Raw genomic sequence first — 25,979 nt, forward strand, 5'->3', positions numbered from 1 at the left:
TTTCTTTTGTGTTCTGTTTCCAAACAAACCACAGTATTCTCACCTTTTTTTTTTTCCCGTTTTTCCAAGTATGCCAATAATTCCAAGTATTACCACCTCTTGTGGCATATTCTTGCCTGTTGGCAGATATGACTTGAATAGGACAGCCTTCACAGGTGGTTTCTCAAGGGGAATTCTTTTCTGACGAGCCTATTCTAGCTCATATGTTTTATAAAAAACACTGTGGTGTAACAGACAAAGACCTGGACTCAGATTCAGAACAACTTGCTTTTACATCCCTCCTTCCATGCACACCCTGGTTTGTGACTCTGGGCAAGTCACTTAACACTTCTTTTTCCCAAATAGCTCAACAGGAGTGAATTGTGGGACAGTTGACCTACATTCGTGTAGGGGTTGTTTCCTTGCCAGGAATTGCTAATGAATTCGTAGGTTTAGACCAAAACCTTTTTTTTTTTTCACATTGAAAAATAGTTTCAGTAGAAATTGATTATCTAATTAGGTCCTGGCTTGAACTCTTTAATGATTTCTGTATCCTTTAGGTTGTGTAAAACATCTGCATTTTCTTTTACAGGTGGATATTCCGAGTTAAAGAAGGATGATGCTCGAGCACAGCTAATGAAAGAGGACCCAGAACTGGCTAAGTCTTTCATTAAGACATTGTTTGGTGTTCTTTATGAAGTGTATAGTTCTTCAGCAGGACCTGCAGTCAGACATAAGTGCCTTAGAGCAATTCTTAGGATAATTTATTTTGCGGATGCCGAGCTTCTGAAGGATGTGCTGAAAAATCATGCTGTTTCAAGGTATGTATGTTTTCTGTCTTCTTTCCTACACCTGTATATTATTTAGCCACAGATAATTAAATACTTGCACAGCTAGGTGGCACAGTGGATAGAGCACTGGGCTTGGAATCAGAAAGACTCATCTTTGTGAGTTCAAATCTGGCCTCGGATACTTACTAGCTTTGTAACCCAGGGCAAGTCACTTAACCCTGTTTGCCTCAGTTTCTCATAATGTAAAATGAGCTAGAGAAGGAAATAGCAAACCACTCTGGTGTCTTTGCCAAGAAAACCCCAAAAACGATCACAAAGAGTCAGACGTGACTGAAAATGACTGAAGGACAAAATCTGGATATCTGCCAATATCCTAATTTGGTCCTGAATGTGACTCAGGATTCACTAGGCAAATGGAAACAGACAGTTAAGCTGAGAAAAGTCAAGGTATCTTACTCCTTGGGGGGTTTTGGTGGTTGTTTTTAGATGTACTTCTTATTGTATTTTACATATACATGTGTACATTATTTGATACTCTAACAACTATGAATGTTTATGTGTTTATGCACATATGTATATTTATCTTTCTTAAAATTATACTGAATCTACCAAAATGGTTAACCTTTCATATAATTTAATTTTTATGATCTTTGTTTAGTTGAAATAGTTGCGCTTGAGTGAAATTGTATGCTTATACCTTTTTATGTACTTTTGTTGTTAGTCACATTGCTTCCATGCTATCAAGTCAAGACCTGAAGATAGTAGTTGGGGCACTTCAAATGGCTGAAATCTTAATGCAGAAATTGCCTGATATTTTTAGTGTTTACTTCAGAAGAGAAGGTAATGTTATATTTAATTTCTGCTTCCTAGAACAAACTAGTTTTTAGCCTTTGGCATATTTGTTAGTGAATAATAATTTTAGCATGAAGAACAAAAAATGTCTACTTCACTCCACATTCATAAAGAGTAAAATAATAGGGTTTGACTAGGTAATCTTACATCCATTGTTTACTTTTTCTAAAGATGGGACTAGGGATCCTAGATTTAGAACTGGAAAGGTACTTTTAAGAGGTCATAAGTCTAGCTCGTTCATTTTGTATTCATTCTTTATTAACAGTGGGTAGGTGGCATTTTCTGAACCAACAGGAAACAACCATCTTAGTTTTTAAATGTCTGGAAAGCTAGAGAAGTAATTAATAAATTTGTGGAGGAAGCATACGAACAGTAGAGTATAGTCATAATAAAGAAGTGTAAGTCTTTGTTTTAGTTGAGAAATAGTTAATATACTAGAACACATTGCCTTCAGTGCAGCTCTCCTACTTTTAGACAGTTAAAAGTTCTAAGCCATCCATGGGAGATAGTTTGTTCTTATTCTTAAAGCTGTGGGACTAGAGGATCTCTAATATTCTTTCCAACTCTAACCTTCCAGGATTTTATTTACACAGCACATTTCTTCTGTTTTTGTTTAAGCCTATTTCCCTTTTCTGGGAGTAAATAAGACACTGTTCATCATACTCTTCGTCTTATGCATTGATGATAGGAGAGAAATCATCTCATTGAACCACCTAAAACTTTTTTAGCCTTTTTATTGGACTTTAGACAGGTTTTTCACAGAAATTCATCTAATTTCATTCCTGGAAGTCAGTTTCACATTGCTATTGATACAAAACATAATATAGAAGGATTATTTTTCAGGCTTTTGTGAGTCATTTGGATATATCCCCAAATCAGGTTAACTTTTTTTGCCTACTGGCCCATTTAGTTTGCAGTCAATGACAACCTCTTTTAGGTTTCTTTATTTCTAGTTATTTTTACTCAATTCTAAATTTACAACGTATGAATTTATGATTATAATTTGGGCCTTAATTTTCCCATAATATTAAGAGTACTGCCAAGCTTAATTTTCTCCAGCAACTTGACACTGGTCTTTTGGTGCTTGGCATGAGTTTTTAAATCATGAGCCATAAGAGACCTTTAGATAATTTAGTCCCAGTTGCCACGTTTTGTTGTAAAGAAAAATTAAGAAGTCAAGTTTCCTGACTAGTAATGCTACACAGCAAGATAAGAGTAGATATAGGATTTTCCCCTCTCTGATAACATGCCTCTGTATTATTTATTTTGCCTCACTCTACTTGGCTTTTCTTTTATTGACATGAAATTGGGAACTGTCTTCCTAGATTTTCATGAATCAGATATGTACATGCTGTTTTATTTATTATTTTTGGAAAACCCGATTTACCTGTGCTCTCTATCTGTTAAGGTGTGATGCATCAAGTAAAAAATTTAGCAGAGTCTGAGGCTTTGCTAACAAGTCCACCAAAGGCGTGCACTAATGGATCGGGGACCTTGGGTTCTAGCACCACAATCAGCACTGGGACAGCCACTGCTGCCAGCAACGCAACTGCAGACTTGGGCTCACCCAGCTTACAGCACAGCAGAGATGATTCTTTAGACCTGAGTCCACAGGGGTAAAATAATCTTTTCCATATCTTTTCTTTCCACTCTTAATTTGTCATTTGCTTAGCTCTGATGGAGAAGAATCTTCTTTTAAGCCTTGGAATGAATGTGTGATGTCAATCTATAACAGTTATACATGGTAGATATAGGCAAAATAAACTGCACATTTTGTTGTGTCAAATTTTGTTAAGATGCATAGGTAGTAAGAAATCACACTATCATCTTGTAGGAATTTGAGAAAAAAGAACTTTTTCCCAGCTTTAGAGTTGAGACTCGACTTAGAATCCCACATCACACTTGCGCTCTTGGAGCCTGTGGTTCTTATCTCATACAGTTGCTGTGAATATTAGATAGAATTCAAGGTGTCCCAGAAGTCTTAGGGCAGTTTTGTGGCTGTTCTCTATATAAAATAGTTTGCAAAAATGTCACCTGCTATTAATAATAGCATGAAAGTGAGAAGAGGGCATAGGGGAGAATTATTTAGATTATCAGACTCAAAAAAACATGGATGCAGAGCAGCTAGGTGGCACAGTGGATAGAGCACCGGCCCTGGAGTCAGAAGAACCTGAGCGACTCACTTAACCTCACCTGTCTCTCCAAAAAAGGAAAAAAAAAAAAACAACCATGGATGTAAAGATCAAGGAAAAGAAAGATGGCTGACACCAGTCTAAATTTAGAAATGAGCAAAGCGTCAACACAGTTTAGCAATATTATAGAACAACCAGCTACCACTATATATATAAAAGTGTGCCTGAAGCAACAAATGGAAAAAGAAATAAAGCCCAAGAAATCATAATTAATGTCCTCATATATAAATGACATTCAGAAAAGTTAAGCAAGGCTTCGCAGTACTTAGAATCACAGAGCCAAATCAAAGAACTTGACAAAAAACTTAAAATTACAAGGAAATCATGAGAGATTTAAAGAATGCTTCAAAGAGCAGTGATAATAAAAATTTGTCTGGTGCTGAAAGGAATGAAGAAATAAGTCAGTGGAACAAAATTTCAGGCCTAGAAATTGAATCGAGTGTCTATAAAAGGTATTTGTTAAACTCCCACTTAAGTCACTACTCAGTAAAAAATAGCTGGATTAAAAAAAAACCCTAATCTATATTTAAAAAAGGAGCTGGATTTGGAGTCATATTTCAAACCTGTTGGAGATGACTGGATTTTTTTAAATCTAGAAGAAGAATAACATATTGTCTCAACCTTGGTGCAGAAGGATGTTTTTATCAATGAAACTAGGAATCCTTGGAAGCAAAATCAGTGGTTTGATTTTTATAACGATAAAGAGATTTTGCATAATAAAAGAAAAATCTCTAAATTTAAGAGAATGTAATATTAGGAGCAAAGTGTTCTCCTTAAATATATCAAGTGAAAGTGACACCCAGAATTTTTGGGGAGCTGAGAGGACATGAACACATGTGGTGAAGGAGGAGATAATAAACTATTGTTTAATTCTAGGAAGAGATGTACTAATTCCTTTATCACAGTAAAGCAAAAACAAGAGCATCCTAAGATCTAGTTTTATTCCACTAAAATGGCAATAAAATTTTTTTAAGTATTAAAAATTGAATATTGCAAGGTTGTAGAAGAATAGGCAGCCTCAAGAGGAACAAACCTTTTTTTGGACTTTGAAAAGTAGTCAAGCAAGTATTGGTAGTACCTGTTCATTGAGTAATTCCATTTCTAAGAAACATAAAATGTGAAGGGAAAAAAAAGAGCTTGTCCCTATAAAAATATCAGTAGCTGCTGTTTGTAGTAGGAAAAAAGGTAACCAACCAACTGTTAGAAAATAAATTCCTGGAGTATGATATAAAGAGACCATAGACAGACATAAAAGTGAAATCAACAGAGTTCATTTATAGATATGGTTGAATATAATTATGATGAGAGACACCTTCTGAAGTATCACAGCTTTAGATTCAACAAAAGCATTTTCTTTGTTTAATTCACTTCGTTGTAGCTTATTATATGGTAAGGATTTCATTTAATATTTTGCCCACCATTTTGTTGATTTGATTACCTTTTTTGTTCTTATCAAGTTGATGATTTTTTTAAAAAGTGAAAACAGGGACTTTGACTATAACAAAGCAGAAAAAACCATTCCCACCTGCTTCTCATTGGGAAACTTGCTTGAATCTTTGTTTATGGTGTTTGAGAATTTAATGACTGAAATCAGTACTAGTACTACCCTATTCACCCTCCCCCCCAAAGCCTCATCATAATAATCAGAATTGTTTTAAAAAACAAACAACTCTTAATACAAGATTTATTTTGCTTCATTGTTGAATAGTAACTATGTCATGTTTATATCACTTGAGGCCCACTGAGGAAATAGGAAAACAACTGAGTGTTGAAATTAAAAAAAAAATATGATCACCTTTTCTCCCCTCAGTTTTAAGCTTACTGTTTAAAAGATATAAATAGTCCACTGGTTATTGCAGATGAGAGCTAATTTTCTTTTACTTTATTTTAAATTAATGAATTTAAGTTATTATAATCCAAATCAATTTGTAATTTTCTTCCCTATGCATTAGTATAGCATAATCATTTGTGTATTCCAAAATGCAAACCTGTTACAAAGGAAAATTTAAAAAAATTTTCCCTCTCAAGAAATTAGTATCCAATTAGTATTTTTATGGCATTTATTGAAAATTTACTCGTTTAAATTCAGGTTTTGCTCTCCTTTTAGTTATTCTTAAAAATCCCTACTAATAGAGCTTAATAGCAGTGTGGTAGTAGAAAGACCTCTGTGTTTGTAGTCAAATGATCTGGATTCAGATCCTTTCTCTGTTACCCTGATAGCTATATAATAACCAAAGTCAAAGAACAATTCCCCAAAATGAATTAGGTTGGTTTGGAATGTCTAGTCTGGTAATTTACATCTTAGTTAATTCCTTAGGTTTGATATTCACTAGAATGGTTTTATCCTTGTAGTTTTCAAAACTATTAAGCTAAATGTTCAAGAAAGAAAACTTCTTTTCATATTACTTTAAAATTCTTTACATTTTTTCATTGTGTACATTTTTAAGATTGCTGCACATACATATTCTACTCATCTGCTCAAAGTTCAGTACTAAGTAAAAGTGCTAAGTGATTTAGATTGTGTAAATTTAATCTTCACTATGCTAGATGTGTATAATTGTATAATTCATGAGATTGACTTTTACATTAATTAAAAGAGGAATAAAAGCCATGACTTTTTTTTTTCCCCAAATAGAGTGCAGCAAATTACACATAGCTATTCCATGGGGTTAAAATTGCTAACTTCTCAACAGTCACCTCCTGTCTCTCTCTGTCTCTGTTTCTCTCTCTCTTTTTTTTTCCGGATCATTTGATAGTCGACTAAGTGATGTCCTAAAGAGAAAACGACTGCCAAAACGTGGGCCAAGAAGGCCAAAGTACTCTCCCCCGAGGGATGATGACAAAGTAGACAATCAAGGTAATGGCTTCTTGATGTCTGAAAGTCACAGTCCTTATGTGTGTTATAGATGCCCTGTATTTTAAATTGTAATGATGATTGTTGATGTTTTAGCTTTACCTGAACTCTTATTTACTTACATCCTTACATCCTGTGTGTCAGTTTTTAAGATTTGTGGGAATTTTATTCCTTGTGCTTAAAGTTGATATTGTTTGTTGTTTTGTTTTCCATAGCTAAAAGCCCTACTACTACACAGTCTCCTAAATCTTCTTTCCTGGCAAGCTTGAATCCCAAAACATGGGGCAGATTAAGCGCACAGTCCAATAGCAACAACATTGAACCAGCCCGTACAGCCGGAGTCAGCGGTCTCGCCAGGGCTGCCTCAAAGGACACCATATCTAACAATAGGTAAAGTCAGTTTTGTCTTCCCTTAGACATTTTCATTGGTCCTGCTTACATCTCTACTATAAAGTTAGAAAGTAATTATTGGTATTTTCATTTAAAATATGAACTTGGGTAAAGAAGGCATCATAAGTAGATCATAGATTGCTGTGTTTGGACTTGAATACAGCACCACAATCCAATCCTTGCTAGCTGTGTGATTTCGAATCAGCCATTTTTAACTATCATATCACAGTGTTGTTGAGGATTAATTAGGCATATATAGAAGGTGAAAGATATACAAATGTAGACTGCTATCATTCTTTATAGAGGCTTGATCGTATTCAGAGCCCCACAAGACATTTGTTTTCTGAGAAGCTAGCAAGGAGAAAACCTTTTTAATGCCTTCCATAAGTGGAGTGTTTATAATATTCCCTGTCTAGTTTTTATTAGAATGTGAAGGCTTAGTCTTTAGAATTTTTTTCCCTGAAACATTAATTTGTTTACATCAGAATTTGTCATCACTTTGCTTTCAATCAAAAGGTTATAGGTTCTGACCTGTAAGGGACATTATTAGAAGCTGTCCCCTCATTTTACAGATAAGGCCTAGAGGTTAAATGATTTGCCCAGAGTCATCCAAAGTAAGGAGTTCTCCCCCAACCCCCCAAGTTTTGAACCAAGGTCTTCTGACTCCAAATATTCTAATATATTTTAGGAAATAATTACATTGTACCCATCTAAAGATGACTGCATTAAAAAAATAAACTGCAGCAGTATCGTTTTTCCAGAAGTTATAACTTTGGCTTATTTACTCATCAGATAGGAGCCAGAAAAAAATAGGTGGTACAGTGGATAGCATCCTGGACCCTGAGTCAAGAAGACTGCATCCAGCCTCAGACACTTCTATCTTTATGACCTTGGGCTACATCATTTAACCTTGGTCTGCCCCAATTTTTCTCGTCTATAAAATGATGATGATAATAATATCACCTACCTTCCAGGGGTACTAGGAACAACCAATGAGATCATGTTTGTAAAGTATTTGGCAAAACTTTAAAACATTTTGTACATACTAGTGTTAACTAGTAGGGACCATATATACTGTTTTATTGAGATGAGAAACTCTGACATGCAGCAGTGTTTTCCATCAATACAGATTGGCACCTCCTTTGCAACTTTTTTTTTTTATAAATTTATTTTTTATTTTTAGTTTACAACTTTCAGTTCCACAAGTTTAGGATTCCAAATTTTCCCTCCCTCTGTCTGCTCCTCCCTTTCCCTCAAGACGGCATGTAATCCAATATAGGTTCAATATAAACCTTCACATTGAGCCATTTTACATAATAGTCCAGTTGTAAAGAAGAATTATAACCAATGGAATGAATCATGAGAAAGGAGAAACAAAACCAAAAAAGGAGGAGGGAGAAAAAGAAGAGAGCAAATAGTTTGCCTCAATTTGCATTCAGACTCCATAATTCTTTCTCTGGATGTGCACAACTTTTTCTATCATGAGTCTTTTGGAGCTATCTTTGAACCTCGTATTGATGAGAGGAGTAGTCAAGTCTATCATAGTCCTCACAGATACCTTGTGTCTGTAATCGTATATAATGATCTCCTATTTCAGCTCCCTTCACTCAGCATCAGTTTATGTAAGTCTTTCCAGGTTATAATGAAGTCCTCCTGTTCCTTCTTTCTTATAGCACAATAGTATTCCATTACATTCTTTTACCACAATTTGTTTAGCCATTCCCCAGTTGATGGGCATCCTTTTGATTTCCAATTCTTTGCCACCACAAAAAGAGCTGCTTTAAATATTTTTGTACATGCTGGTCCATTTCCCACTTTTCCCATCTCTTTGGGATACAGCCCTAGAAGTGGTATTGTTGGGTCAAAGGGTATGCACATTTTTATAGCACCTTGGGCATAGTTCCAAATTGCTCTCCAGAATGGCTGAATCAGTTCACAACTCCACCAACAGTGTAACAGTGTTCCAGTTTTTCCCAGATCTTCTCCAGCATTGATCATTTTCCTGTTTTTTCATGTTAGCGAATCTGACAGGAGAGATGTGGAGAGTTGTTTGGATTTGTATTTCTCTAATCAGTGGTGATTTAGAGCATTTTTTCATATGCCTATAGATAATCTTCAATTTCTTTCTCTGAAAACTGCCTGTTCATATCCTTTGACCATTTCTCAATTGGGGAATGACTTGTATTCCTATAAATTTGGCTCAATTCCCTGTATATTTTAGAGATGAGGCATTTATCAGAGACAAGATTTTTTTTCCCAATTTTCTGCTTCCCTCCTAATCTTTGTTGCATTGGTTTTGTTTATACAAAAACTTTTCAATTTAACATAGTCAAAATTATCCATTTTGTATTTTGTAATGCATTCTATCTCTTGTTGGGTCATGAATTCTTCCCTTTACCATAAATCTGACAGGTAAAGTATTCCTTGCTCTCCCAAATTGCTTATAGTATCAGCCTTTATTCTTTAATCATGAACCCATTTTGACTTTATTTTGGTATGTGGTGTAAGATATTGGTGTCTATGCCCAGTTTCTGCTGTACCATTTTCCAGTTTTCCCAGCAGTTTTTGTGAAATAGTGAATTCTGCAACTTATTTTTAATTGAAATACCTAGAGCAGTGAGAGGTTAAGTGTCACGCCCAGCGATCACACAGCCAAAGCGTGTCTGAGGCTTGACTAGAAACCAGGTCTTTTTGGTTTGAAGGCCAGCCTTCTATCCACTGTCATAATGCCCATTGGATAGTCTCAGATGTCTGAGTTACATTTGTATAAATATGCACACATCCACAGAGTTTCAAAATAAAGATTTATATTATTACTGAACAGAAACGAATAAAGACATTTTAATAATTTAATTAACCAACTACTTATTTGCCTTTCCGTAAGTGAAATGAATGGGGAAAGTAATGATATAAGGTAAAAGTTTATTTTGTTTTGTTTTCCTCATCCAGAGAAAAAATTAAGGGTTGGATTAAGGAACAAGCTCATAAATTTGTGGAACGGTATTTCAGCTCTGAGAATATGGATGGAAGCAATCCTGCACTGAATGTCCTTCAGAGACTTTGCACTGCAACTGAACAACTCAACCTCCAGGTAGAATGTAAAATGTGACTGTCAGGGGTTCCATTGTGTTACAAAAGCTTTTTGGAGCAAGGATGTAGCTTTGTTAAAATGATATTGAATATGTTCTAGATGAGATGAAATTTTATACCCATTTATATATAGTGATGATTGGGTTAGGATAATAAGTAGATGCTGACTGTTCTTCATGATATCCCTGATTTATCCACTTCATTCTTACACCTGAATGTCTTGAACTCATTGTAGATAACATATATAGTAACATGCTCTTTTTACGGAAATTCATTTAGAAATAGTTGAATTAAATACAATCTCACTTTAAAAAAAATGCATATAGCAATTTCCAGGGAGAGTGCTCATTTTCCATAGGCATTGATATACCTTTAGGTTAACTTAATTAGTGGTAAAGGAATCTTAGGGAAAAACTGTCCATTTAGTGAGTGGTTGTTGTGAATAATTGAAATCTGGAATCTGAATTTCTACCCTTAATTTTAGGTGGATGGTGGAGCTGAGTGCCTTGTAGAAATCCGGAGCATAGTCTCAGAGTCTGATGTCTCCTCGTTTGAAATCCAGCATAGTGGGTTTGTGAAACAGTTGCTGCTTTACTTGACATCCAAAAGTGAAAAAGACGCTGTGAGCAGAGATATCAGAATTAAAAGATTCCTTCACGTCTTCTTTTCTTCTCCAGTAAGTTATCTGTTTAGCCTTGGAGAAGCTAAGTCTTTTTCTAGATTCTGATATTTTGTACCTGAATACTGAAGGGAGAGCTGGGTGGCCTCATAGCTACAACACTGAGCCTGGAGTCAACTTAATATCTGTTTGCCTCAATTTCCTCAACTGTAAAGTGGATGTAATAATAGCACCTATCTTCTAGGGTTGTTGTGAGGATCAAAAGACCTCCTACCTAGAAAGCTTTTAGCACAGTAGGTGCTATATAAATGCTAGCTAATGTTGTTTGTTGAAGCATTTGGCCGTCTTGGAATAAAAAAAAAAAAGATGTATTAGAACAATGTCCTGTTCCTCATCGTCCATCCCCCCCGCCCCACTCCAATACTGTTTGTTTTACTGGCAAAATATCTGATCAATATATCATAGACCACTCTCCCTTTAGACTCCTCATCTGTAACCTCAGCAGGTTGGCCTACGGAAGGGGTCTGGGGGTGGAAAAAGGTTAAAATTGATAACCCTAAATATGTTTGATAGTAAATGTCTTTTAGCCGGTAAAGGTTTGTTGGAGTTTCAAACTGTTCTGTGGATCAACATTTGAGCACAGACTGTACTAGTACAATCTTTTCAGCAGAATGACTTAAACAGGCCTGGGATTCAGGTAATTCCCTATAACTTTTCTCATGGCAGAATAAGGGCACCAGGGCTTTTACTGTCTACACCTGCATCTATGCCAGTGAGCGACATGCTTTCTGCTCCTTCACATGGTAGGAAGAAAAGGAACTTCTTTCTGGGTCGCTTATTCCCCTAGTTTCTGAACTGGAGAGTGCTGTGCGCTGTGGGCTATGGGCTCCCTTCCTGCTCATTCATTTACACAGATCTTCCAAATAGTTGTAAGTTGTGTGTAGCTTTTCAGGCATTACAGAATTTGAGATGTTACTCAACCCTGGTCATATAGCAGATCAGTGGCAGAATTGAGCATGTACCATAATTTTTCCATTGACCAAATTTGGCTTTAGTGGTATTGCTTTTTATTAAACTTTTCCCCATACAACCTCAGAAAAGATTATCTGTAACTAGACAAGTAGGGAGTTGACAATTAAAATTGTGAATTTGAATTTTTAAAGTTTTCCTATTCAGAAGTGTTCCCTCCTCATAAGGTACTAACTAGCTAGTTGGTTTATTTATAACTCCAGCTTCCTGGAGAAGAACCAATTGGAAGATTGGAACCGATGGGAAATGCACCTTTGTTGGCATTAGTTCACAAGATGAACAACTGCCTTAGTCAGATGGAGCAGTTTCCAGTCAAAGTTCATGATTTTCCAAGTGGAAATGGAACGGGGAGCAGGTAAGGATTAATGCTTAGGTACATCCTTGCCATTATGAGTTGGGATGTGTTTTCACATCTAGGAAAGCTGCAACCTTCTTTCTCAAGTCAAGCTCACAAATATCAAGAGCATTGGTTAGAAGTGATGGATACAAGCTATTATTATAACTTGTAACTCACTTTAAAAGGAGTCTTAAAAACTTTACAGAGAGATTGAAATTATTGTAACCATTAATTTTTTTAATGCCACACTATGTTCTATATAACCTGAGCTTCAAAAGTATTGCCCACATCCTTTCTTCCAATGTCGTTGCTCCTGTGTTAGTGACTGACAGACTCAGGCTGTTGAGGTGAGCTTTATTATTTCTATATTTAAAGAAAATCCTATTGCTCTATAGGTTCTGAATAAATATATATAATTTATAATATGTATTTATTAATATATATTATATATAATCATATTTGCTGCAATTCAAAGGACACTGGATTAATTGTCAGGACAGTTGTGTACTCTAATTCACTACATACCACTAGTTAGCTATGTAACTTTCAATAAGTCATTTTGCTTCTCAGTCATAAAATGAGAGACATCTCTAAAAGTGAACATGTGAATAAATGGATATATAATGATTTGTGCTGAATTCTGAAATTAGCAATGAAATTGACACTAATTCCAATTGATCTGATTATTTCTGATTATTTTTTAAAGTAGCTTTTTATACTACAAAAAAAATTGTCCTACAAAAATACCATCATTAAAACTGTTTGGTGTTTGCACCTTTGAAGTGAAATCAATATATTAAGGGAAGAAATTGATGTTCATCTTGTTGACTTGGGAAATGTGTTTAATTTTTTTTGTGGAGGAAAATAATGCTTGATCTAAAATGCCCACTAGTACAATCATTGAATTCTTTAGATGCTTCTTTATTTGATTTGGAAAGAATTTTTTTTGCAAATATTTCTTTTTGCCATTTTATTAGCCATTTGCGTATTCTGATAAAAGTCATTATGTTCCTTGCAATAATAAAGGAAAATATATATATATAAAACATTTTGAAGGCTACTGGATTTTTTTTTAATGGATTCAATAAGAGTCTTACTAATATACATTATAAGCTAGAAAATGTATGATAAGCATGTTAGGTAACAAAGTGCATAATGTGATCTCCTGTAATAAGTTTTACAACATAATAGCTTTTTTTAACATTTCACTCCCTCTTCCTACACGCATCTTTGTCAGGAGTTTGTCAGCTCCTTGAAGCCTTTTTTTTTTTCTGTCTCTGTGTTTTACCTTTCCTCCATCCCCCAGTTAAGTGCTTGGTAAATTGGGCAAAATAAGCAATTAAGAAGCAAAATAGACTAAGAAAAATTTTAAGACTATGGAAGACAAACTGCAAAAAAGAAAAGCAAAACAAAAATGATCTAAACTGATGTACTGTAAAGATCAAAATAATTTATATTTATTCCAAAAGTTATTTCTCTTCACCTTAGCTCATGGTTTATTTTTTATTACATATTATTATAATAATCTTTGCTAAATTAGTTGAGTTTGAAGACATTGAAGTGGGAAAATGGTTTCCCAGTTTATATGTATTTTGAGATGAGAGGTCAGTTTGCATGAACTCTTTCCCTGTCATATTTATGTTTTTAGATAATGTTTGTAGGATGACAAGTTATAGAATAATTGTAGCAACTTTTTTCATAAATTATCTTGAGTTTTTCTCTCAACAGAGGATCACAAGCTTTAAAATTTTTCAACACACACCAGTTAAAATGCCAACTACAAAGACATCCCGACTGTGCAAATGTGAAACAATGGAAGGGTGGACCTGTGAAGATAGACCCGCTGGCGTTGGTACAAGCCATTGAGAGATACCTTGTCGTCAGAGGTACTTCTCCACATCTAGATGTGTACATATTGATTTGGGGGAATTGTGTCCTTTGTTTCTTTATATTGATCCTCAGCCTTCTGGTCTCTCATGCATTAGCTGAGCAAAAAAAACTAATAAAGAAGGAAATGTTGTCACCATGTCTGTCTTTGTTACTAAACAATAATAGCCCTGAAGAATTTGCACTGATGGCCTGTGGGTTTCATTAAATTTAACATTCCATTTCTTTAGTTCATTTTAACAAAACCCAAAGTCATCAGCTCATTCTAGTTGCCTTTCAAAACCTTTTCAAAAAATAATATTAGCAGTCTGCTCATTTATATATTGTTTGTAGTCATAATAGTCTGTTATAAAAACAAGTGGAATGCCACCTGTACGGTAATCCTAAAGTATTCTAAGGCATTTTAATGTGATTGTTATAAAATATAACGTGTTGTTTTAAAAAAAAGTGACTGCTTTTTGTCTAAGCCACTATGTGAAAATTTCCAGTCCATTCTGTTAAGCTGTATTTTCCCAGTAAGCCAGGGAATCTGATCTCAAGTTTTTCTAGCTTTAACAGTTATGTAATACTATCTACACTATCCAGTTTCATGTGCAAAAGTCTCTTGAACTAAGATCTAGAACTTTGTGGTGGAGAACAAAGAAAATGATAGATTTTATTGCTCTTTGTCAATAGCATTACTGAGTAGAATGTTTTTATACTCAATGGTTCTTAGGAACCATGTACTTTTCCTCTGTAAAGATTCACAGTTTGACATTTTGATGTTCTATAGGGGCATACTAATCAATAAGTCTGAGAATTCTTTGGTTAGCATGGCAAAGACTATTAAGATGAACTCTTTTGTGTTTAGGTTATGGCAGAGTGAGAGAAGATGACGAAGATAGTGACGATGATGGTTCAGATGAAGAAATAGATGAGTCTTTGGTAAAGTTCTCTTCATATTGAGTCTTTGTAGGAATAAGTAGATGAAGTATGAATTAAACTTTTTTTGCTTTTCTTTTTTTAGGCAGCTCAGTTCTTAAATTCAGGAAATGTAAGACACAGGTTGCAATTCTACATTGGAGATCATTTACTGCCGTATAATATGACTGTGTATCAGGCAGTTAGACAGTTCAGTATACAGGCTGAAGAGGAGAGGGAATCTACAGATGATGAAAGCAATCCACTGGGAAGAGCTGGCATTTGGACAAAGACTCACACGATATGGTAAGTTTTCCTGTTTTATTTTTTGATGCTTTTGTTATAAAGAACGTTAAAATAGGTTTATTTTTTCATTCTCGCTTATTTTTTCATTACTCTTTTGATCTTGCCTGTTGTTTCTGTAATGGTGCCTGTTTATAAGGAATACAGAAGGCATTTCAATCTTTTCAAATAAAATGAATGTGAAACTTATGTTGTACAAAGCAGTTGTTTTATAAAACAATTGAAAAATGATGAAAAGCTTTGATTTTTGAAATTTCACTTTTTTTGGAAACTTTCCCATGCCTCTGTATAACCATGGCTAGATTATATGGGGTATAGGAGGTAGAAATGCAAGACCATTGCTTGCAAATTGAACCCACTCCTTCCTATTTTTTCACTTATAAAGAAATTATATGTGTGTAATATATAATGAATAATATATAATATTTTATATAAAATATGTTTTGTGTGTGTGTACATAAAAGTATCGCTCATTTGTCAAGGTCACTTAGGAAACAAGTTGTTGCTTTAGCTTTTAGAAGGAGGCAGGGCTATGGTAGCACTTTCTTGTTTATAGATATTTTCAGATTCAGCTGGTGAAGTCAGTGTGGATAGGGAAATCCCATTGTCCTAGCTAATGTTTCTGTAGGGAGAGTCAGTTCTGCTCACCAGAAATATCAGTAGAATAGCTTTATTACCTGGGTAGAAGACTATTCTTATTATGTAGCCTATTCTAGATGACACCATAGTTTTAAAAAAATTATTCATTTAAAGCTTAATTTTGAACATCTGTACAACTAATTAAACTTGCTTAGTTACATTTTAATGTTCATTGATTTCAACACATGATCTTTAATACTTAATTAGGATTTTTTTTTATCTGCTCCTTGGATTCTCATTTCTTTAAAATATATTTTGGATGCTTTTCTGTCATCCTTTTAGGTATAAACCTGTAAGAGAAGATGAAGATGGTAGCAAAGATTCTGTTGGTGGTAAAAGGGGAAGGGCCCAAACAGCTCCAACAAAAACTTCACCTCGAAATGCAAAAAAGCATGATGAATTATGGCACGGTATATTTTCTAGAAAGTAATGTTTAGAAACTATCGTCTTACTGGCATCATCTTACTGAGTTTATTGTTTTAAAGAAGTATTTACAAATATCAAAGTATTTTTTGTTTTAATGAAGAAAAATTAAATACATTTAAACTTTCTACTGCCTTAACTCTGACATTGAAACCTTTTGAAACTAAAACCTTTGAAACTTGAAAGTCTGATGTTTTCTTTTCGTACCATATGCCATAAACATTTAGCACCACCTTATGAGAGGCATTGTACAAGGATACAGTCTATACTGTTGAGAGCTTTCTGTTATTGAGCCTGTGAAACGTTTTTAAGTAATTTTTTTTGTGTGAAGTTCATCCTAAGTTACTATTCACTTCTTTGGAAGTAAGATTGTTCATTGGAAATCTGCCCCTGCCCCTTTTGCTTTTTTACTTCACCTTGATTTCCAAATTTATCCTCACCCCCCAAATGTTCTTTGCCAGAGTCCCTGCCTCTGCAAAGGGGAGAGAAGTCCACTTTTTCCCCCCTTTTTGTGGCTAAACTTGGTCATTTTAATTCCACAGTCCTTAGTTTCATTTTTGTTTTCTCCCCTGCATTGTTTTAGTCATCATATGTATTTTAAAACTACCTGGTTTGGCTGGCTTCAGTTTGCATTGGGGTTATGGAAAGTCTTCCCAGGTTTTTCTGCCTTCATGTATTCATGCCTTCCTTTCAGCACTTGCTTTCTCTCTGCTTAACCCAGGGATAGTCATACTTGAAGCTCTGTTTGTTTTTTCTTTCTTAGTTTTTTCTAAGATGGCTAGGATTGCATTTTCCTACTTCATTAAACACAATATCCCCATCTGAAACTAGACATTAACTCTGTCATAGTCTGTTAACCATCAATTCTACTTCTCGGGCTTAAAAATGAGACTCACAAATGAAAAGAATTAAGTTTTAAAACATTTGCTCTGGTTATGTAATTTACTACTTACTATCATGTTGATGAGTCCTTTACGTACGTCACTTCCACTGTCATTACTTGAAATTTGAGTTAATGTAATTTGTTTTTCTTGATGTATCTTTCATATAACAGTTTTGTGGCTAATTGTCCCTCCTAACATGGCTTACTCTCACTAGGTGGTTAACTACAAGGTTTGTTTGTACCCTTCAATGCATTTCTTATTCCTTTTGTTCTCTGATGCCTTTCTTTTGCTAGTCAGGAGATGCCAGGAGAGGAAGAAATTTGTTCTTTAGAAGTAACTTGAAGTTAGGTTGGAACAACTTCCTTAGTTTTGGCTATATTATATGTAGATTTCATAAAATCCATGCCCTTTTTCACCTTCCGTTATCATTCATACTTAATGCAATATTTGAAGGGTTCATCATATTGTTGTTATAGGCACTTTTGCTTCAAAGATGATAACCTCTATTCCCCTTAATACATAGTATTTATTCATCACCCAGTGGCAGATGAGCTTGTCTAAAAATCAGATGCATTCAGAGTCTTGCCATGCACAATCAAGAAATAACTAGGGAAATTCTTTAGATTCACACTAGCTGTTGTATTGAATAATACATTGTATTGATTCTACTGGCTTACCATAGTTGCTGTAATACTTTGATTTTTCTTCCTTTAGATGGAGTATGCCCATCAGTATCAAATCCTTTAGAAGTTTACCTCATATCTTCCCCACCTGAAAATATAACTTTTGAAGACCCTTCATTAGATGTGATCCTTCTTTTAAGAGTTTTACACGCCATCAGTCGTTATTGGTATTATTTATATGATGTGAGTAAAGTTTTCTGAGATGTTATATCAGATTAATTTCATTATCTCATTATAACATGCCTCTGTGATGAGTAGTACAGACTCATTGGGGGTCGAAACAGAAATTGACTCTGTGGAATAAAATGTTATTTATCTCATTGAGTATTACCTCAATCATTTCATTCCTCTTTTTCCTCCGGCCCATGTTCATATCTGCTTAAGAATGTTCTTTCTAAGAACTGTCAAGTCATGAAATTAAGTCAGAATATGAAAATTTTTTTATGTCTTTAATGGAAGAAAGTCTGGCTTCAGATTCCATCCTTAAGAAAGAAAAGAAGGTGGTCATTTGAAACATTTTTTTCCTAATGCACAGAAGGTAATAGAAAAGATTGTAGAAAGAATCACAGACTAGCAGGAGAGTTTGCAAAATTACGTTGTTGAATTTGTTTTATATTTTAATAGAAAAGCAAGCTACACAAAACAGATTTGCACTTTCTTGTATAAACCTCTACACTTTTACAAAACTTTTACTCTTCAAGTATATAGAAATGCCTATTATGTTTTGTGTTAAATTCAGATTTTATAAAAGCAAAAAGGAAAACTTTGTAACCTTAGACAAGTCTCTTAACTTCCCTGAGCCCTTAACATCAGCAAAATTGGGGAGGAGGGAGAGGGAAGGTGATAATAAACATAGTATCCCCCTTGAGAGAATATAATGCACTTGGCTGAATTTGACTACACATATGCCCTCTCTTGGCATTTGTCTTATAAGTTCTATGTACCTTTTGGTCAAATAGAATAGCTTTAAAATTAATTCCAAAGTTGAGTAGAAATAAAATGCTAATCTCAGTATTATCCATTTATTTGTAAATGGAATTTGAATGTACTAAAAGTCAATAATGTTTTTATTTTAATGAAATAAGTATAATAATTGAGACAGCCTTTTGAACCAAGTTGCCAAAATATTAGTCTGGCTCTTTTTTGTATTAGAATAATACTTCCCAAATACTTCAGTTATGTTTTCAGTATACCCATTGATAATTCGTAGGGAGGAGAAGGGCAGGGAGCCATGTGGACATTGAGTTGTTAGAAGAGCAGAAGGGAGGAAACCAGAAACATTGGCCCTTAGATTAGGCATAGTACTCCAGAAAAAGCCTAGTTTATCGAAATATACTAATGAATTGGCTTTGTTTGGTAAACGATAGATTCAAAATTAAGGAGATTCCTAGTTATAAAAGTGGGATGGGGGGATATGTCTCAGAAAATGTTATTGTTGGTAAATATCATTCCTTTTAAAAAATTTACAGAATGCAATGTGCAAGGAAATTATTCCAACTGGCGAATTTAACAACAGTAAACTGACAGCAAAAGCAAACAGGCAGCTTCAGGATCCTTTGGTAATCATGACAGGAAACATCCCAACATGGCTCACTGAGCTTGGAAAAACCTGGTATGACTTGGCTTTCTTCTACAGTTTCCGTGTGTGTGTGTGTGTGTGTGTGTGTGTGTGTGTGTGTGTGTGTGTGTGAGAGAGAGAGAGAGAGAGAGAGAGAGAGAGAGAGAGAGGAATTAAGGCCTGTGGTGTGCTAGATGTATATGGGTGTAAGAAATACTAATTCTTGTCTTACTGTCTTAATATTGGATGTGATCATTTTACCCATAATGGAATAACTTTAAGATAGAAAACATGGAATAAATGTTTAGAGCAGTATTTCCTCAACCCTACTTTTAAGCACTGAAGAATGTTCAATGAATACCTACTGTATATGCCAGGTACTGTGTTAAATGCTGGGGATATAGAAAGAGGCAAGAAATAATTGCCTTCAAGTAGCTCACAGTAGAATGGATGAGACAATAAGCAAACAAATAATGGTTATAATCTATTTGAGGTAACAACCAATACTCTTGACCATTTCATTATGTGTCAGTTTTCTCTTTCAGATTTTGGTTTCTTAGAATACAAATTTTCAGACCAGCAATCCAGTTTATGCATCAGATCTTAATAGGAACATTTAATGATTGACTCAAAACCAATAAGAAGTCAACTTTTTGGTCACATCGTAGATCCTGAGCAGTGGTTTTACATGTGTGCATGATGAACACAAAACCAAAATGGGCTTTTTCCCCTTAATGGAACATTGTATTGTTCAGTAGAATCATACTGAGAAATTATGTTGCCATCTAAGCTCTGAAATTAGGAGGTATACTGAATAAAATATTTAGGGGAAATGACTGCTATTATGGACACAGTGCTGGCACATTTAAGAAAATATGATGTGGCAGGTCAAGTATTCACTCTATGACTTCTCATGTATTTTAATTTTTTTAAATTCTTTTTAGGCTGAAACAGATTGATCTATATATCCTGGAGACAGGATGGCAGTATTTAGATCTCATATCAAGTTGATACTATGAAGTCCTGTAAATTGGAACAGTAAATTTCTGGAAAACCTATAGTAAAGAAACTAGCAGCATATTTTGATTACCAGCTGTGGATAAACCTGTAAGACAGAGAGGTTGCATTCCAAACAAATAGTGCATGTTACAATAGGCATAACTGTAAATTAAAATGTTTATATAGTCTTGCATCCTGACCTTTTAAATTAAATTATATAGATAGATAGCAACAGCACTGAACACAAAATCACGATGACAGTGAACTTAATTATGAGTTTGTATTTCTGCACACATACGAACACACTCGTTGTTGCTGTTGTTGTTGTTGAGTTGTTTCAGTCATATCTGCCTCTTTGTGACCCGATTTGGGGTTTTCTTAGCAAAGATACTAGAGTGATGTGCCATTTCTTTCTCCAGCTCATTTTACAGATGAGGAAACTGAGGCAAACAGGGTTGTTACTTGCCCAGGTTCACGCAGGTAGTAAGTGTCTGAAGTTGGATTTAAACTCGGGTCTCCCAGACTCTAAGCCCAGTGCTTTGCTTACTGTACTTCTATCTATCTATCTATCTATCTATCTATCTATCTATATTTTTCTATCTGTCCATGTCTATGTCTGTCTATCTCTACAGGGCAGCTGTCAATCCAGCTAGGGGCAGGCCACCCAACCTCTAGTTGCCTCAGTTTCCTTAACTCTAAAATGGGGTTTAAAATAGCATCTACCTCCCAGGGTTTTTTGCGAGGATCAAATGAGATTATTTGTAAAATTCTTAGCACAGTGCCTGATATATAGTAGCAATTATATAAGTGTTAGATATTATTAATTATTATATGTATACATTTTTACATATGTACATATGCATAAAGCCTAAAAATGTTTATTACATTATACATGTTTAAAGAATCATGTAAATAGTGTCTTGGTCTGAAGGAGTTCATTCAGTAAGGTTAACCCAAAAGGTAATTCAGATTATTCAAATTTTAAAATCATTAAAGCTTAATTTAAGAACATAATCAAATAGACAGTATTGGTCACATTACAAAAGTAGTTTTAAGAAGAGCAAAACCCAGACTAGCTATCACTTCCTTTTTGACATCTTAAAATTCATTTCAGTTCAGCAGATATTTTGCAACAGACATCGGTGTTGTAGACATTGTGATTGGTTACAGAGCACAAAAACTGTCCCTGACCTGAGCCATGTGTTTGCTTCATTTTTGTCTTTACATAGTAGGATTTTCATGTTGCTCAGGGATTAGCTGCTAATGTAGGCTTCATGTTTTTAATAAACCTAAACAAAATAATTTTATCTCACATTTTTCTAGCCCATTTTTCTTTCCATTTGACACTCGGCAAATGCTTTTTTATGTTACTGCATTCGATCGAGACCGGGCCATGCAGAGGTTGCTTGACACTAACCCAGAAATCAATCAGTCAGACTCTCAGGACAGCAGAGTTGCCCCTCGACTTGATAGAAAAAAGGTGAGTTTTTCAGAAAGTTGTTTTTGTAGTAAATCTCTTTTTTCTCTTAAACTTAGTTAATATTTGCAGGTAAAATAGAAGAGCTGATATTAATGTGTCCACTTGTGCTAGATGACTCCTTTGATTTCCTTCTTTCCTAAGTGCTAAGTGCTGTACTTGATGGAGAATAGTGAAATTGTCCCTGTCCTTAAGTAGCTTGCCTACTTTTTTTGGGGGGTGCAGTTTAGTGAGAATTAGAGAGAATATAACATAGGCACTGATAAATAATGCAAACAAATATTTTTGCTAATGTTTTCTGTCACTATTTGTGATATCGCTATCTTTTCTTTCAACATCTAGTTTTGTTCTTTTTTCAGTCATTAAAGTTATACTACTTCTGGTTTTATGTCCCAGTATTTTCCCTCATCACAGTATTTTTTCTGTTCATTTCCATCATGATTGACTCAGTCCACATAGTAATCTTTTCTTTTTCTACTGAGGTTAACATCTCTTCCTAATTGTACTTAGTGGAAAAACTCAAGCTTATTAATAGCAAAAATCACCAGTTGTGGTTTGCTGTTTATACATTTTTCACATCCCAGCCCTTCTCTGTGCTCACTCAGCTGCCCTTCTCCTTTCAAGACAAGGACAGGCATTGCTTACCACATGAAAGCTGCTAGCTTCCTTTTCCCTGAAACTTATTTTTAGTTAACCCTGTGGATATGTTTTTATTTACTCACTCTCTGGTTATGCTGCACATATTTACTTCTAGCTGTTAATGAAATAGAAATTCCTTGCAAGCAGGTATTATTCCATGATTTGTAACATACAAAGTTGAGTTGGCCTAGCAATATAGGAAGAGCATCTAATAAATACTCATTGGCTCGTTGATTGACTCAGAACTCCCTGGACCATAGCATCTCTCAGACCTTCATTGTCCATGACTCCAGAGATCATTTAGTCTAATCCCTGGAACTGGGTCCCTGACAGTTTAAATGAGTTGGCTGACTTTGCCAAGGTGGTAAATACCAAAAGTGGAATTGAACCTGGATCCTCGACCACCAGAGCCAGCCCTGCTGCTGTTCACTCTATAAATTACAACCAAATTCTTGGCAGACTTCACGTCCTCGTACTACTTGACTTCACTCTGTCTTGCCTTGCTTCGTCATATCATGCTTCCTGCCTCTTCTGTACATGCTCAATTTAAATTTAATCTTAATCATTCTAGACCTGCTTATCTGCTTCTGACACATCTGAACCTTTCTCTCACGTCCATTTCCAAAAAGCCACACCTCAATTCTTAAATACCAATACCATCTCATTCATTTGACACTCAGCAATCCTTATGAGTGTCAAGAAGGAAGAAATGTTGCATGAGCTTAAAAAAAGAATGGAATATAAAATGAAGCAGTTAATGAGCAGTGAACATCAATGCCCTGAAATCACGCCATTTCTCCCCTGCTTATTGACTCCAATGGGATAGAAAAGACAGCCTAGCTTAAATAAGCACCTGAAGGAGCAATAAGAGGCATCATTGGTATTTCAGGTGAATCATTGATACCACTTTGATGACCACCTCCCCTCAGACCCTGATAGAGATAGCCCAGGCTTCTAAGCCCAAGGATTCTAGGAGTAGCAGTATCTTCCAGCTTGGCCCTCATACCCAGAATCTTTAGGAAAATACACCACATAACACTGTTAGATGGCAGCTGCTTCTGTGGCTCTCAGGTGCCATAACTATTTTAAAGAATGTGTCTGTGGTATCCAAGTCCTTGGTGCTGTCAGATGGTTCAACATCACAGGGGAATATGGTTTTCCCAGTAAAAGTAACCTTAAAAAAGATGCATTACTATCTGCTGTTTTGCTGTGCCCTTTATAGGTGACGTGTAATTGAAACCTTCTCTATATGTTGTCTTAGTTTGTGAGGTCCTTGAAGAGAAAGAATTACTTTTCTCCCCAGTTTTTATCTCCAGCATTTTAAACAATGCTTTTTACATTTTAAGTGCTCATTAATAAGTGCTTTTTTATTCATTAATACATAAGTAGTAATGAATGTTTTATTGGGAAATGTGACACTTCTCTATATCCCTGAGTGCTTACTTACAGATTGACTATAGTTAGTTGAATAGGAGAGTATGTAAAGGGATTTAAAAGGAACAGAGCTAACAGAGATATTAAAAGATTTTGCAATTTTTTATAACAGACTTTTTTAGTGATATTTTTATATCCCCTAGATCTCCCTCCGTACATTTTCTCTCTTCTCCTCCCAGGTTGTGAGGACTTTGTTTAATATCATAAAAAAAATATAAAACCAAAAGTAAGCAACATATGTTAATGGGATTACAATAGAAGCTTTCCCAGTAAATAGAGGGGTAAAGCAAGGATGTCCCATCTCCCCACTCTTATTTGGTATAGGTCTAAAAATGCCAGCACTAGCAGAGAAAGAAATAAAGAAAGGAAACAACTAAACCTTTTTGCTGATGACATGGTTTACTTAGAGAATTCTGGGAAATCAGCACAGAAAATAAGACAAGCTAATAACTTCAGGAGTGTTGCAGGGCAACAAAATAAACATAGAAACATAAACAATATTTCTGTATAAATCCAATAGGCAATAATAGAAAGGGAAATTCCATTCAGAATAACTATAAAATGTGTAAAAATTTTTGAATGTCATTCCACTAGAGTACTCTCAATACTTACATAGGTTTGATTTCAAAAATAAAGAATAACTTAAATGGCAATAATATCCAGGGCTCATGGCTGAGCCCTGCCACTGTAATAAAAATGAGAATACTACCGAAGTTAATTTACATTTTGAATATTCTAACTAAAATACAAAAAGGATACTTTAGAGACGGATGAAACAATAAAAAAATTCGTTTGGAGGACAAAAAGATCTATAACATCAAGAGAAATAATGAATAAAGGTAGGAATGATAGGGGAATAGAACTTTCTGACCTCCAACTTTATTAGAGATCAGCAACCCTAAAAACCATTTCATACTCACTAAAAACTAGGGAAGTATGTTAATGGAACAAGAATAGATTGAAAAGAATCAGAAAAAAATAGACCTCCAATAACATAAATAATTTAGGAAAGTGCTCCCTATTTGATAAAAAAACAAAAACTCCTGACTGGGAAAACTGAAAAGCAGTGTGGCAGAATTTTGGCCTAGACCAACACTTTATACCATTTTCCATAATAAATTCAAAATGGATATGTAGCCTGAATGGTAAAGATCATAATGTAAAAATTTTAGAGGAGATTTCTGTATCTTTTTCCAGCTATCAATAGAGGATGAGTTTTTAACCAAACAAGAGATAAAAACAATTACAAAAGATAAAATCAATAATTCTATTACATGAAATTGAAAAAACTTGCACAAACAAAAGCAGTGCATCCAGGATGAAAACGAAAGTGGTTGCCTGAGGGAAAGGTGTTTATATTACATTTCCCAGATAAGAGTTTGGTGTCCAAAATAAATAGACAACTTTCAGAAATACATAAAACCAAAAGCTGCTGTCCCATAGAAAAATGGTCACAGAATATGAGCAAACAGTTCTAAGCTATTGCATGACAATAATGCATTAGCCACTTTTTATTCTAATCAAAATGATACTGTTGCAGTTTGTTGTACTTGGAATCACAGCTGCAGCAGCTTTGTTTCTGAATTATCATCTAATGAACGTCTCATTTTTTCTAATAAACTCTTCTTTACAGCGAACTGTGAATAGAGAAGAGCTTTTGAAACAGGCAGAGTCTGTGATGCAGGATCTTGGCAGCTCAAGGGCCATGTTGGAAATTCAGTATGAGAATGAAGTAAGTATCTTTTCCTTTATTTGAGAACCAGTTGCTTAATAAAACCTCTTTTGAGCACATTCATGGAACATTCCTATTACTCTTTGGAGTGGGGAAAATTCTATGAAGCTCTTTTTGGAAAGGAAAAGCCTTTGTTAGGGGCTTACTATGTGCAAAATAGGAAAGTAAGAACGGTCCTCTCATCACAATCATTTAGCACCATTTGTTCAGCCATTCCCGAATTGATGGACATCCCCTCAGTTTACAGTTCTTTGCTACCACAAAAGGAGCTGCTATGAAATAATTTTG

At 34.9% G+C, this 25,979-nt stretch overlaps 1 protein-coding gene across 17 annotated transcripts in view; it reads left to right on the forward strand.

Annotated features, from left to right (window-relative positions):
- TRIP12 (thyroid hormone receptor interactor 12) overlaps window positions 1–25,979 on the forward strand; it is a 173,116-nt gene that overhangs the window by 131,948 nt on the left and 15,189 nt on the right. For 12 of the 17 annotated variants that reach the window (XM_036754351.1, XM_036754354.1, XM_036754349.1 and 9 more), the window contains 16 exons: window positions 572–800; window positions 1,492–1,610; window positions 3,031–3,238; window positions 6,571–6,671; window positions 6,884–7,058; window positions 10,008–10,149; window positions 10,633–10,824; window positions 12,000–12,151; window positions 13,847–14,019; window positions 14,871–14,944; window positions 15,027–15,226; window positions 16,145–16,272; window positions 17,884–18,035; window positions 19,322–19,464; window positions 21,733–21,889; window positions 25,593–25,691. In XM_036754351.1, coding sequence (XP_036610246.1) covers window positions 572–800; window positions 1,492–1,610; window positions 3,031–3,238; window positions 6,571–6,671; window positions 6,884–7,058; window positions 10,008–10,149; window positions 10,633–10,824; window positions 12,000–12,151; window positions 13,847–14,019; window positions 14,871–14,944; window positions 15,027–15,226; window positions 16,145–16,272; window positions 17,884–18,035; window positions 19,322–19,464; window positions 21,733–21,889; window positions 25,593–25,691 — 2,444 coding nt within the window. The remainder of the gene's footprint in view (window positions 1–571; window positions 801–1,491; window positions 1,611–3,030; window positions 3,239–6,570; window positions 6,672–6,883; window positions 7,059–10,007; window positions 10,150–10,632; window positions 10,825–11,999; window positions 12,152–13,846; window positions 14,020–14,870; window positions 14,945–15,026; window positions 15,227–16,144; window positions 16,273–17,883; window positions 18,036–19,321; window positions 19,465–21,732; window positions 21,890–25,592; window positions 25,692–25,979) is intronic. The other 5 variants (XM_036754355.1, XM_036754347.1, XM_036754344.1 and 2 more) reach the window with 1 other exon arrangement.

This window comes from Trichosurus vulpecula, chromosome 4 (genome assembly GCF_011100635.1).
Source record: "Trichosurus vulpecula isolate mTriVul1 chromosome 4, mTriVul1.pri, whole genome shotgun sequence".
Taxonomy (NCBI): Eukaryota; Metazoa; Chordata; class Mammalia; order Diprotodontia; family Phalangeridae; genus Trichosurus; species Trichosurus vulpecula.